The 14,084-nt window shown below is 32.8% G+C and overlaps 1 protein-coding gene across 2 annotated transcripts in view; it reads left to right on the top strand.

Annotated features, from left to right (window-relative positions):
* LOC143052490 (uncharacterized) overlaps positions 1 to 13,635 on the top strand; it is a 31,796-nt gene extending 18,161 nt beyond the window's left edge. The window contains exons 10-20 of one of the 2 annotated variants that reach the window (XM_076225534.1): positions 2,665 to 2,786; positions 3,040 to 3,199; positions 4,986 to 5,062; positions 6,095 to 6,248; positions 6,667 to 6,836; positions 7,260 to 7,371; positions 8,232 to 8,430; positions 8,790 to 8,859; positions 9,605 to 9,834; positions 10,769 to 10,904; positions 12,364 to 13,635. In XM_076225534.1, coding sequence (XP_076081649.1) covers positions 2,665 to 2,786; positions 3,040 to 3,199; positions 4,986 to 5,062; positions 6,095 to 6,248; positions 6,667 to 6,836; positions 7,260 to 7,371; positions 8,232 to 8,430; positions 8,790 to 8,859; positions 9,605 to 9,834; positions 10,769 to 10,904; positions 12,364 to 12,576 — 1,643 coding nt within the window. In that variant the 3' untranslated portion in view covers positions 12,577 to 13,635. The remainder of the gene's footprint in view (positions 1 to 2,664; positions 2,787 to 3,039; positions 3,200 to 4,985; positions 5,063 to 6,094; positions 6,249 to 6,666; positions 6,837 to 7,259; positions 7,372 to 8,231; positions 8,431 to 8,789; positions 8,860 to 9,604; positions 9,835 to 10,768; positions 10,905 to 12,363) is intronic. The other variant, XM_076225535.1, reaches the window with a different exon arrangement.
* Positions 13,636 to 14,084: the final 449 nt, after the last annotated feature.

The raw sequence follows: 14,084 nt of genomic DNA, 5'->3' as shown, positions 1-14,084 counted from the left end.
TCGCGCTCAGTTTCTTCCTTGTAGTTTGGATATGAAAACAGGGTTTTTGTGTAAAAGAAAAACCTTTAAAAAAAAACCAGAAAACTACGTAAAACTGAGTCCTCTAAACGTGTTAACAGTCTTTTAAGTTGTGCTTATTAATGTGCGTAATCATCTATCCATGCATAACCAAGTACTTATTGAAGTCAACACCTGTGCAATTAAGTAAAACAGTCACTGAAAAATAGAATTTGAACTTGCTGTCAGTTCATTAATAACGATTGTTAGTGATGTGATTTGTTTTTTCATAAGAAAAAGCCTTTCTCATGTAGCACATCCTCTATATATACCGATCAATTTTACCCAAGATTGTCTCTGATGCTTACCAAACTGCCAAACTCCAGAACTAACTAGATATTGTGACACCTTACAATTCAGACACAGTGGGGCCAAGGGATATGAATTATAGAGTTTAGCTCTGAACTCAATTTAGGGAATGCCATATCTGCTGCCGGAAAATTGAAGTCTATACTTTAAAAGAAGAACAATTACTTTATCCTGCCACCAGTGGTCTTATGAGCTATGTCCTCGTTTTGGTATTTCTATGGAAATGATGCCCGCATAGCTTGTTAATAGATATAGGAAGATGTGGTATGAGTGCCAATGATACAACACACCAAGTCACAATTTATAAAAGTAAACCATTATAGGTCACGGTCCGGTCTTCAACACAGAGCCTAGGCTCAAAAGTTCATTTGATAGTTTATCGATGAAAAACAACACAAAGGCGCTTCTGAACCGTATATTGTCCCTAAAGATAACGAAAATTCGTAAATGTATGGCTATTACAAAATCAATCGTTTCTATTGCAACACTCGCCCCTTTACATTTGGGACTGGCAGTGCAGATACATCATGCATATGCATATGGGAATATGGGTCACGAACATTGATCGAAACTTTGTACTCACATTTCTTTTGTGTTTCCTATGCAAAGGGAAGACTATATCTGACGAGTTTGACCAAATCATGACGGTATTTACGCTCCAGATAGCATTTGTACTAAAAAAAACTGTATTTGCTTTGAACAAACTCTGTCCTGCGCCGAACTTGTTCTTATAAAAAAAGGAAGTGTCTTGTAATGCTAATACGCGTACTGAATCCGCATATGATGACTAAGATATTGATTCATGTCCCTATTTTATGAATACTTGAGCTATTGTGTGTCGCTTTTAAAAGTTATATAAGGATCATGACTGAATTTGAATTACAACATTAGAAAATTGGCATTGCATTGTATAATTTTTCATCCTTCCCTTAAAAAATCAATGAGTTAACTTTTTTACCAGGATTATCCTACTAAAAAAATGTTCATGCACCAAACTGACTTTGTTTTACACTCAATTTTTTTTTTAAACCTCACATTCGCCTCGAGTGACTATAGTATATTTTGTGTTATTACTGCTCTGTCCAGACTTTGCAAATACACAATATGTATTTATCTATAACTAGATATTAATTTTCACAAAATACACAACCTTTAAGATGCAAAATTAAATACACTGTTTCAGCGCTTGAATTTTGTTTTTTTTCAAAGATAGAAAAAATATTGAAATAATTTGATAAACTGGTGTTTTGTACTTTAGAAAATAATTCTGTAATATACTATAGTGAAAAACTATACACAATATGAAAGTTTATGGATGTGAAAAGGTCAAGGCCACTTCTTCTTTTGCTATGTCTTAAATGGAAAAAAATCAGAAGGTTCCAAATCAACGCCATTTTGTAATGGCAGCTCTTCATATAATTAGTCAAATTTGTCGTTTTAACATCGTTTATAGCATATGCTTATGATTGAATCGTTTTTGTAGCATTCTATTGAATAAATATCAGAATATTTCTCCTTTTTGTTCTTGTGTTTGATATATTGATATTTTTAGGTCTGACCTTTGACCTCAATTTCACAAAATTGTGACCACTCTGGATTTTTACGACCCAACTTTTCTTATTGTACACGTTGTCCTCTTTCCATCGATATATAATTTAGGTGTGTGTTCTTCCGGACCATTAAAGTTTTAAAAAATGAACTCTGGTTGCAGTACTATATTGACAGTATTTATTATTGTCTTGCATAGCCATTTCAATTATCATTATCAAACATATCAAACATTTCAGAGTCATTACATATAGTATAAAAATGTCCAGTTTATTTGGTCTCAAGTTTCCTGATTCGGCTTATCAGCCGCCATAAGATAATACAGAATGCAAGATATATCGATATCGTTCTGAATATTTAGGAAATGTTTGTCACTGTACACACAACTCACCAAACTCGGGTTTAATCTTCAAATGAGCAGTAGCGTTCAAATGAAAACAACTAGAAGGATAAAATCAACAAGGAACTTGCATGGCATTTAAAACAAGAAAAATTCAAACCATGTGGCCAAAACTTGCTAAAGTGTAGGCCATATATGCCCGAATGTTGAAAAAAAATAGTTTTTCGAATTAACTTCTAACGTTTTATGAACAGTAAATTTTCAAAAAATGTCGCTCCATGATATTTCATGTCATTAAAGACTTTCATCAATAAATCTGTAAATTTCGACTTATCCTTGATCTTTGACGTAATTGTAAATTATGTATTAAGTCTGCATTTATGTTTGGTGAATTTGTTCTGATATTTTAGGTCGGCCTGACAGGTATGCATCTGAATTGTCCTTTTTCCAACAAATAGCTGAAGCAACAGGTGGAAATGTCCATGAAACAGACAAAGAAAATATTGGCAAAGTCCTAAAAACTGTTATAGGGGTAAACTCTAATTCTGTTTAGTTATGTCGAACAAATATACAGCTTACACTATAAATTCAGTGTTAAGAACTCAATAGCAATGCGTAAAGAAAAATAATATCGATATCCATAATGTGTTGTGATTCTAATGGTAGGATGGGTTTATATAAGGAAAAAGAACCCAGCCGTCTTATTTAGAATAAAAATGATGTTAGCTTTAATTTTAGAAGCTGTTACTTTTGGGAAATAAAAACAACTTTTCTTTATATTGTAGGAAACATTCCCTTCTACTGAAATAATAATAGACTCGTTTGACTGGTCTGCCTCTGAAACTATTGACAAAAATATTACCATTGATAGTACGATCACAGTGCTCAAGATAAGTGTTACTGGGTCATCTGCAGAAACAGATGTAGATATATATCATGCTAATGGTATGTAATAGTTTGGTATGTTTTACAATATGTGTATTGAACACTAGTTAGCTATAAAACAAAGTTCAATCCATAATTTTCTACAAAAGATAATGCCTGTACTTAGTCAGGAATATGACAGTTGTTATCCATTCGTTTGATATGTTAAAGCTTTGATCTTGCCTTTGATTAGGGACTTTCCGTTTTGAATTTTCCTCGGAGTTCAGTATTTTGCTTTTTTGTTTGATTATTTTTACTAGAATTCAAGATGCATGTCAAACTTCTGTTTTGAGTGGCGGAATTGAATTCAGTACCACACCAAATAGAAGAAGACATTTACGCTAGCTAAGGGTTACGATCTGACCTACTTCTCTTTACCCATGGCAGATTAATACAGTATATGTGTAAACAACGTAGAGCTATCTAGCTACAGACTGAAGTAACATCAACTACCACTACATCACAATTGACCAATGACAGTACTTGTACCCTTTAGTTCAAAGGTGTAAAAAAATACTGTGTCCAATGTTTTATCGTGTTTATAAATTTCGTAAAACAGAAATCGCATTTATTTTCGTTTACATTCCAACCCTTTCACAGTTTAGAACTTCAATTAGTTGATTGAGAACTTCAACAAAATTGTCACTGAATATCGTACTATATTGAGACGCTTTTTAATTTACATTTACACGAAAAAAATATTGATTGGAAGCAGCTGGCCAGAACCAAGTCCGATTGAAAGCATTTCCTCTCGATGGTTTAATTCTGACTTAATCTTAATCTTGACAAAGAAGAACAGTTTGAATCGTAACCCTTAGGCTAGCGAAGATGTAAAGAATTGACATATAAATTAATGAACAAGATTCAACATTTAAAATATACTCTACCCTTCCATGTAACGAAATAAAAGCAACAGTTGCATGCGGATATTCAAAAGTCATAAACCGATTGAGAGAAAATAAATCCGGGTTACAAACTAAAACTGAGGGAAACCAATCAACTATAAGAGGAAACCAACAAAACATCAGAGTGTGTTCCGACTTGTCGAATCTCCATATCATTCAACATTTACGGTTTCCGAGTTACAACTGATGTTTATAAAATTCTTTGTCATGTATTCTAACTGAATCGAATTTTTTTTTCTATCTTCAAAATCAAATATATTTTTTTTCATATCTTTAATATTTGCATGCCTTATGTTGTAACTTTTATTGAAAAAAATATCTGCTGCACAATCTGAATAGCAAAACTGCACAGTGATCAAAGAAGCATGATTTTTAAGGGTACAACTGCACAATATTTCAAACACAACTCCTCTAGGAAACAATAGTGTATCATCGGTATTTGATAGGGTGCGTATTGCTGAATCTATAGGTATTGCTCGTCTTCAAGTCGTTGTTTTTCATTATGTGGTCTGTTTTCAATGTGGTCTGTTTTGTGTTGCCCATTGTTTTGGTTTTTTTTTCCTTGTTATGATTAAACGATTTTAGGCAAATTTGCAACACGAAGATCCGAAAGAAGCAACAGCAAATTTGGTTCATAAAATATGAATAATTAGTTGCTTGCCTACCGTCAAATTAAGAACAAATCATATACATCCAGAAGTTAATAAGTTTACAAAACAGTCATTTTTATGGTTTATAGAAGGCCAAACCTGAACAAATAGTTGTTACATTGGAGACTACGCATGGTTGCACATTAACGGAAACCTTGATGAGATAATTAGCTACTCATATATACATTTTGTTCACTTTATTCGTGTCTATAATTTTAAGGATTTTGTTTTTTATTCTGTATTTTATTATAGGTACATTGGAGATATATACATCTGGAAAGTCAACAAGAATATATACCTCATCAGGCGAAACTATCATATCAATCCAGGTATAATATCAAGTATATACCTCATCAGGCGAAACCATTATATCAATCCAGGTATAATATCAAATATATACCTCATCAGGCGGAACCATTATATCAATCCAGGTATATGTTATTTGGATGGAGAGTTGTCTCATTGGCACTCACACCACATCTTCCTATATCTATAATATAATTTATGAACATATGTAAAACCCTGTTATAGAGTAATGATGTAACTTAAAATTAAAAGTAAAATTTAAAAGATCGAATATTATAAGTGTTCATGGTACGCAAACTTCAATTTGAAAAAAAAATGGTTTTCACAAAACACATAAAGAGGTCTTGATAGTACTTTCGAGACAGGCTTATGCACTTCACACCAAAAACTGACTTGTCTATATCAATTCAGCTTGGTAATAAATTTCATTTGTATTGCCAATATATAACAATGTCCGTTCTAAGTATTGCAAAAGCGGTACAAATAGTGTTCATGTAGACTTGAAGTATAGAGCAGAGCCTCCTCATGAAGTTTTTGATTATCTGATTACTTGGCCGTTTTTAAAGTGATTATCTGATTACTTGGCCGTTTTTAAAGTGATTATTTGATTACCAGACCAATTATTTCATAATTATTTGATTATTTAGTAATCTATGACTGTATTTGGATTATTTGATTATTCTGTTGACAATGTGATTATGTGATAATTTGGACACCCCATAAGGGTCCTCAGAGCAAACTGAAGACATTCTGTATGTGCCTGTCCAAAGGCAGGACACTGTGGTTTCATGACTGTCATATTTTTTTCTCATTAATTGTTTTGTTTTAGATAAGGTCGTTAGTTTTCTCAATTAAATCGCTTCATAGTTTTCAACTATAGGATATGATTTTACTCATTGTTGAATACTTTGCGGGAAGCCTTTAATTGCTGACATCCACTTCATTTGATCTTTGGTTGAGAGTTGTGTCATTCCACAATCATACCACATTATTGTTATATTTGATACCCTGCAATAAAAATATCGATATCGATACAATGATTCTTTTTTATTAAGCATCCTCCCTGTAGTATCATGAACCTAAGAAAGAATGTAATCAGCGATTGGAAGGTAAAAATAACATCACAGAGTTCTATCAAGGTAGACGGTGAACTATTGGAAAAATCAGATACCGGTGAAATGGTTTCGCTGAAAGGCAGTCCAATTTCGGGTAACTATTCTTTTATAACAACAATATTAGTTATCATAATAACATATCTAGATTGAATGCTTTCACCAATTTGTGTTGTTGTGTAATTTAAAACGAATGCATACTCGTGGAATATGAATTGACCTTAAATATTTGTATCCATCCACACACATCTTGCGTTGAAACATAATTTGTAAATAGAGTACAACACCAGCCAACATAAAAAAACGTCTGTTGAATGGGAAAATTCAACTCCTCGTAGCAAAATTTCATGTGATGAAACATCAACAATCAAAACACTGCATGCGCCTTTGGTTACTAGTATAATAAACTCATCATAGATACCAGGATCAACATTTTATATTTACGCCAGACGCGTGGTTTTTATATACGTTCTACACTTATTTATTTATTTCTAATATTTCCAATCGTTTCACAGATAATAACTATACTGTTGAGTTGTTCGTGTATAGCTTGGGACTAAATGGTACATGTCACACCATTGCATTGACCGATAGTACCGGAAATGTTATATCGTCACACGAGGCTTCACAGTTGAAACGTGATTTCGACACTTTGTGTGCTGCAACTTTCAGAATGCCGTATGTTGTAAGTTTATTTTAAAATAACGATTTTTTTTTAAGTCTAACCATAACCATTTGTCCATTTCCTCTTCTTTATTTTATTGAATTGGATTTATAAAAAGATTTATTTAAAGAACGGACTGTGTATTGAAAATAGTCATACGTATTAAATGAAAAACTCAAACACTGACCCCTCATACAAAACTCCGAGTCCATGCCCAGGTTTGTTTCAGGTCTTTGATTATTCAAGTTGTTATATCACTAAAGGGACATTAATTGTCGAAATGCGCACTGGTGCAGTTTACTAATATTATCAATGTTCATAACCGTAAATCTTGCAACGAATGAAGGGTGTATTGCTCTCCCTTTGTAGTCATTCCTATGAAATATGTATTGTTGATAGTTGAACGGTGTTTAGTGTTTATAGAATTCATCATATTCATTTCAGGAATTCCAAGTTAAACTATATGGGAATGATGATAGAGGGAGACCATTCACAAGGAAGCTCTCGGAAATTCACAAACCTTGTAGTGTTGAATTGAGTATAAAGGCATCAACTGGTATGTGTGTTAAGCTAAATACAGAAGGGAATTGTGTCTCAGCATACACAATTATAAATAGACGTTTGGCTACGATTTACAAAATACCTCTCATGCTAACTCGTATATTGATTTTTTGAAAAATTCAAGACACATACATGTATTTCATTTGAAAATCATCACACATTTATGTGTACATTAGTTTCCAGACATACAACTGTCTATATCTTATTTGATACAGGACATAAATCATCCCTGGATTTTGGTGGGGTTATTGTTTCTCAGTCTATAGTTATACAGAAAATAAACCTTTTTGATCCATTGGCTACCTGTAAATTGATCTCCATCGATAAATATGACATTCCAAAATATGTAACACATACCAGCGGCGCGTCTTTGTATCCTTTTTTACATTAGCATGATTAAAATGATATTTAAAGCTCCAGTAAGTGTAGCAAAGTGTATATGACTGTTGAGTACTTACAATTTTAAGACAATTCGATCTATGTATTCACAGCTTATTTAACACCGGTATAGGCTTTAACTATTATTGTTTAGTACCTAAAGCAATTGAAATCTCTTTATGTTTTCCCTCCTTCGTGGTTTTCGTGGTTTGCCTTCGGATAAACATATATATAGTTAACGGTTTCTACATACTAGTGTGTACAAGACTGCATAATGTATCCTTACCTCCTAAATAACTATGTAAACTATCGTTTTTTGTCCTTGTTTAGTCTCCATTCTATTATTCATCCTTTCATTTGTTTCTTGTCCGACATCATGTACTGTCCATTTATTATACACCCTAGAAGCTTACTGTCAAATCATATTTGTTTATATTCCTGCAAAAACACTTTATAACAACAATTATTTTTTTTCAGATGACGTTATACTTGGAAAGATAAGACTAATTGGTTATGAAATTAAAAATCGGGGTACTGTGCCAGAGACGTATCAAGTGTCAATATCAGACGACCATTCATTTGTCAAAGGAACCACAACTGTACAGTACACTCTTCGTCCTGGAGAGAGTTCTAATGGAACCTTTGCTGTTAAGCCTACTACACCTTCTGTTATATTGTATGTTTTATTGGTTGTTATGCTAATCTTCCCATTCTATTATATTACAATTCATCTTTTGTCTTTTAAAATGGTTCATTTGAAAAAAAATCAATTTATGTTGATCACCGTATTCTTTCTATTAAAATTTATTAGTATCCTACTGTGCAATAGTCATATTGTATAATACAGACATGTTTTAGGTATCTCATGGCGACATAATACAAAATCCTATTATGAATGATAAGAATCTTTATGGTAGTTGATATATAAAATAAAGGTTTCGAAAAATAATTTGTTGGTTTGTATTCTTATATAACATAATGAACTCTTTCAGAATAAGACATATATATTCCCTAAAATTTCAACTTTTATTTCAGCTCATATACAATATCAGTTTTAATTGTGTCAACTGGAAAGATTCAACAGAGTATCACCAAGAAACTTGTGGTATGTTCGAACTCTGAAAGATAATATTACTTAACTGTTTTTATCGATGCCACTGATGGTGGACGTTTCGTCCCTGAGGGTATCCCCAGCCCAGTAGTGTCAGCACTTCGGTGTTGACATGAAAATAAACTACGGGCTCATTTTTATTAATTTCCTGTTTATAAAACTTAGAATTTTTCGAAAAACTAACGCGATTTTCTTATCCCAGGCATAAATTACCTTAGCCGTATTTGGCACAACTTTTTGGAATTTTGGATCCTCAATGCTCTTCAACTGTGTACTTGTTTGTCTTTATAACTATTATGATAGGAGCGTCACTGATGAATCTTATGTAAACGAAACGCGCGTCTGGCGTACTAAATTATAATCCTGGTACCTTTGATAACTACTAATATTTGAAAGCTTTCTGGAAAGCATATAATATTATACTGGTGTTTCGAATCATATTATTAATTTTGCTTTTTAATAAAACGCATATAAAAATATGAACTATCAAGACTGATATTTGCTTAAAGCAATATCTCACGAGTATAGTATGCATCAAATGAGTTAGAGAAACTCATTATTCGTTGAACATTTCAGGATCCATACAACGATAAAAGAAACAATTTCATGGCACCATGATAAGAACATTGCATCATATTGCATTTTTCATTTTTGGTTTGAAAATATTTTTCGCAACATTCTTCAAACAAGGTTTGTTATTATTACTTGCTATACATTTTCAAATTTTCCTTTGCATTAGGTAACAGATGTGGAGAGACCTGATTGTACTGTTATACATACTGATGAAGTATGTGGTATATCATCCCTAAATACAGCTAATTGTTCGTTGTATCCATGGACTGCTTTAGCTGAAGTGACATTTTCAGGGACACTGTTAGATAGTATATCTTCCACAGTAGGAACGTCTGTTAAATTGGCTCACGTCAATATAACGGGGTTATCAACTGGACCAATAGCTGTTAACATCGGGTAAGTGCATGACTAGTATGAGAAAGGGGTTTATAAAGATGCGCGACATTCGTATGAGAAAAGGGGGAAATTAAGATTAAGTTATTATTAAGTATTGCAACCATCCTTTCCTATCCGGTTATGAACCGATTTAAACAAACTCGATAACTTAAAATTCAGCTAAAGAGTTTTTTATATAATAAAACTTATATTTAAAGGGATAGGCCAATTAACACAGAAAGTGTTTCCGAGTGTCCCAATGTAATAGATTCACCCTTACAACCTTGTGTTCTCAAACTTATCAACATTCTTATGTGACAAAGATTTGTACTTGGAGCTTGACTCTTTTCTGTCAAGGCAAGCGTGTGACTGAAATGTTTACTTCATGCTACTACAAATAAGTCTGCTTATTAGGAAAAACAGTTCCCTTATCTTGTCATCACACCCCCCCCCCCCCCCCCAAAAAAAAAAGAATAGAAGTATTTCATATTAATGAAGATAGCATGTATTTTAAAAACATTTTTCACTATAATTTTGTAAGTAAAGCGACCACTCACCTGTCGGCATTGGGGTTGTGAGTTAGGATTGCCAGCTGAACCACCGCTGGATCTTTCATTCACTCCTCATTTCACCATCAATACACAACACAGCCAAGAGTTCTGAAAGTCGCATTAAATACCAACTGTTTATCATTGATTTTTATTATGGTTCAATTATTGGGATCTCTTCTTTTAATTTCAAAAAACAACCTCTAATGTTAAGTAAAACAATGTATTATATTACTTTCTGAACTCTGTCAGTCTATGTTTCCTTAGTGACCGTTCATCAGTTGTGATGGAGTTTAAAATTTGGAAAGCCAAATAAATAAAACGTTTCAATGCATAAAAACAAAATGGACAATAGCAATAATGCCCAACTACAAAACGTTTGAGCTCATACAGTTATTTGTTTTCAGTGGTGACTGTTGCACGCCATCTTTATCAATACATGTGATCGATGTTGATGGATTTATATCTCAATGTGATCTATCCTTTGCTGATGGACAGTCAGTTCAGACAGAAGATGTTGTGTCCGACACTTCCGGTTCATCAGTAAGTTATTTATATAGAAACCTTTTACCTGCTTGATAATCCCGCAAACATTGTGTATTTTCTTTTTTTTTTAATAAATATAACTATACTCTGTCTTGACTTTTTTACTGAACTGTAAGATTTTGCAACCATTTGTATTACTTATCTATTAACCGGTTTTGTTTGACAATTTTTATTGACAAACTATGTTGGTATACCATGTATTCCTAAAATAACAAACTGTTAATCCTACTTTGAAGTCTAATATCGCCTTGCTGATTCGGACATACATGTTCAGTGGTTATCGTCTGATTATGTGGTTCATAAGTGTTTCTCATTTCTCGATTTATATAGATAACACCGTTGGTTTTCCCGTTTAAATGGTTTTACACTAATAATTTTGGGGGCCCTTTATAGCTTGCTGTTCGGTGTGAGCCAAGGCTGATCAAGGCTCCGTGTTGGAGACTGTACTTTGAAATATATTGGTTTACTTTTATAAATTGTTACTTGGACGGAAAGTTGCCTCATTGGCACTCATACCACATCTTCTTATATCTATATACATGTTTGAAAGTCACACATTCAACTGACTCCCTTTTACTGTCAACCACAACACTAACCGACTATCGAAGACACAATCTAGTTTTTGCTTTTACCCATTTATGACATCACCAAGAGATATATTGATTGGTGCTTGCCAAACGTCAAGTGAACACTATTTCATGGAAACTCATACCTAGGATAACACAACCTCAAATGATACAGTAGGTATGATCTGGTAAGACCGTTCCGAGGGGGTTGGAAATTGGGACTGTTACAAGAAATATGAGGGATGTTTGAATAGTAGGGGCAGATAATTTTTAAGACAAGAGAGCGTGATACAATATCTGAGCAGGGATCAAGACGTGAATGCGTATATTGATACGTCTGCATATCCGTATAGCCCCAATTATTACAACTAATTTAGCAGACTGATATTTGAACTCCTTACGTCAATTTATTCATATTTGAGGCGGGGCAACGAAGAAGACTAGTTCTGCCTTTAAGTTACTATGGAAAAAAACAGCCAAACTGTGATTTCGGACCATAAAGTTGTCAGTGATCTCTTTATTATCTCGTTAGAACGTGTCTTTTAGTATCTGGACATGAAAAGTCTAAGCAAACATGTTTTCTACTTTATGTACGTTATGTACAGGCGTATTCCACCATTACTTAAGGTTTATATACCCTTCTGTAGCCATTTTTGTACGAATTTTTCAAACCTCAATTGTATCAAAACTAAAGATATAATAAATAATAGAGATAGGCCATTTAGTACATGTTCCAAGGGGAAACTTGATGCAAAGCATTATTTTTTACTGTTTCATTGCATTTGATAGAAAAAGAGGACTTTGTGGCAAATAAATCAAGATTTTTATAGAAAATCCACAGCCTTTATCCTTGTATTCTCATATTTGGCAATTTGATGATTTACTTTCAGGGAACAGATATCTACACAATCATTATTGTAATGACCGCTTGCATAGCAGTTGTAGTAGTTGCAGTAATTATTGCATTTGTTTTGCGCATGGATCAGCTTAGGTCGAAAGGTGCACTGGTCAGATCTAAAGTCATCTTAGATACTTCAACGAATGACAAATTCAACTCTGAAAGGATTTCTAAACAACAAGGATTAGCTATCATTGAACAATGATTGAATACAAAAATTGCTTGTATATATCAGCTGAGCAGACATAAACTTTAATAATAATAATTCAGATAATGTTTAATGCTAATTTTAATCTTACTTTTTCAAATTTCAAATAGTTTTCATCTCCTGTAATTCAGAAATAATTGGACGTTTATTTATTAATGGAATAATGCGACGTGGTGGGTATCACAATAACATCAATAATAATTAAGAACTTGCATTTTGATATCTGATATATATGTATGCATATGTGACTTTTATCGCAATTATTATTTGAATTTTACTCTTTTCTTCAAAGAAATTTTGTCTATTCTTTTAAAATTGCAATTATTAATCTTGTATTTTGGTCTATTCTTCAAAAATCGCAATTATATATAAATGGACGCACCAATTTATGTATTTACAGTATTCCCACATAAATGTATTCATCAAAGTTGTACAAAAATCGAACATATGTAAAAATGTTGTTTGTTTATAGTTGGTTAATTATAGTAAGGTCGGTTCGATTGGGATATGGAGTTCATGCACGAGTGAACTGGGTGGTTTAAAGTCATTCGAGCCATTGCAGTCAAAATGTACAGTAGTATTTTGCCAAATAAATCAAATAAATAATATTATTTATTATATTATTTATTTTCAGATTTATAAACTAGTATGGGTAAACCAGTACATGTACAAGCTGCTTAATACCTGTGTATTTATATGAACTTTCCACAATATTATACTCATATTTATAATAAAATGTGCGCTTGTCTCTGCAAGTGGCGTCTCCCATGTAAGAGTTTGTGGTTATTTGATAAATATTTTATGGTCGTTTGAGTTAACGAATTCGAATTTAACAGTCATTTGCCTAATATTTCAACTATGTTTAATTTTAATTGCAAAGTAAGTGTTGATTGAAAGATATATGTTTTAATAAAGTTTGAATGTGTTATTGAACTGATTGGCGTATCATGTGTATCTAAAGACTGTGATAGTGTATTGTGCCAAAATTATTTACATATTTATTCAACAATGTTCCATGTATATTTTCTCTGCAATATAATTAAAAGCATAACTTAATCTTGTCGTATTGAATAGGGCTCTTCACGGTTAATTCGGCCATATTGGATTGGGGCAGATTTTATTGAAAAAGGTGGAAATAGTATGAAAGTGTGGGAAATCCTATGCATGTTTCTAAGAAACTGCTCTGTTTTAATGATGTGTTCTTGTATTTTTCACACCATTTTTACCTCCATTATGAAAATCTGCCCCCTTTCCAATATGGCCGAACTAACCGTGATGAGCCCTATATAATAGTCACTGTGATAGTTGAAGCTTTGATGGTTCATTCATCTTGTCTTTCTTTGTTGATTCCTTGTTGTGTGTTGTTGAAAGTCCAATGACAAATAGTTCATGTATAATTTGCACAAACGCAAAAGGAATAGGTTTCAATTGAATTATGTTTGGCCAGGGCTATGCAGGGCATGAAATTTGGACAAAAATTGCATATCGAAAAGGATTTACTTTAG

This window comes from Mytilus galloprovincialis, chromosome 11 (genome assembly GCF_965363235.1).
Source record: "Mytilus galloprovincialis chromosome 11, xbMytGall1.hap1.1, whole genome shotgun sequence".
NCBI classification, from domain to species: Eukaryota; Metazoa; Mollusca; class Bivalvia; order Mytilida; family Mytilidae; genus Mytilus; species Mytilus galloprovincialis.
The sequence above is the reverse complement of the archived record's forward strand: the minus strand, read 5'-3'. Positions and strand labels throughout refer to the sequence as shown.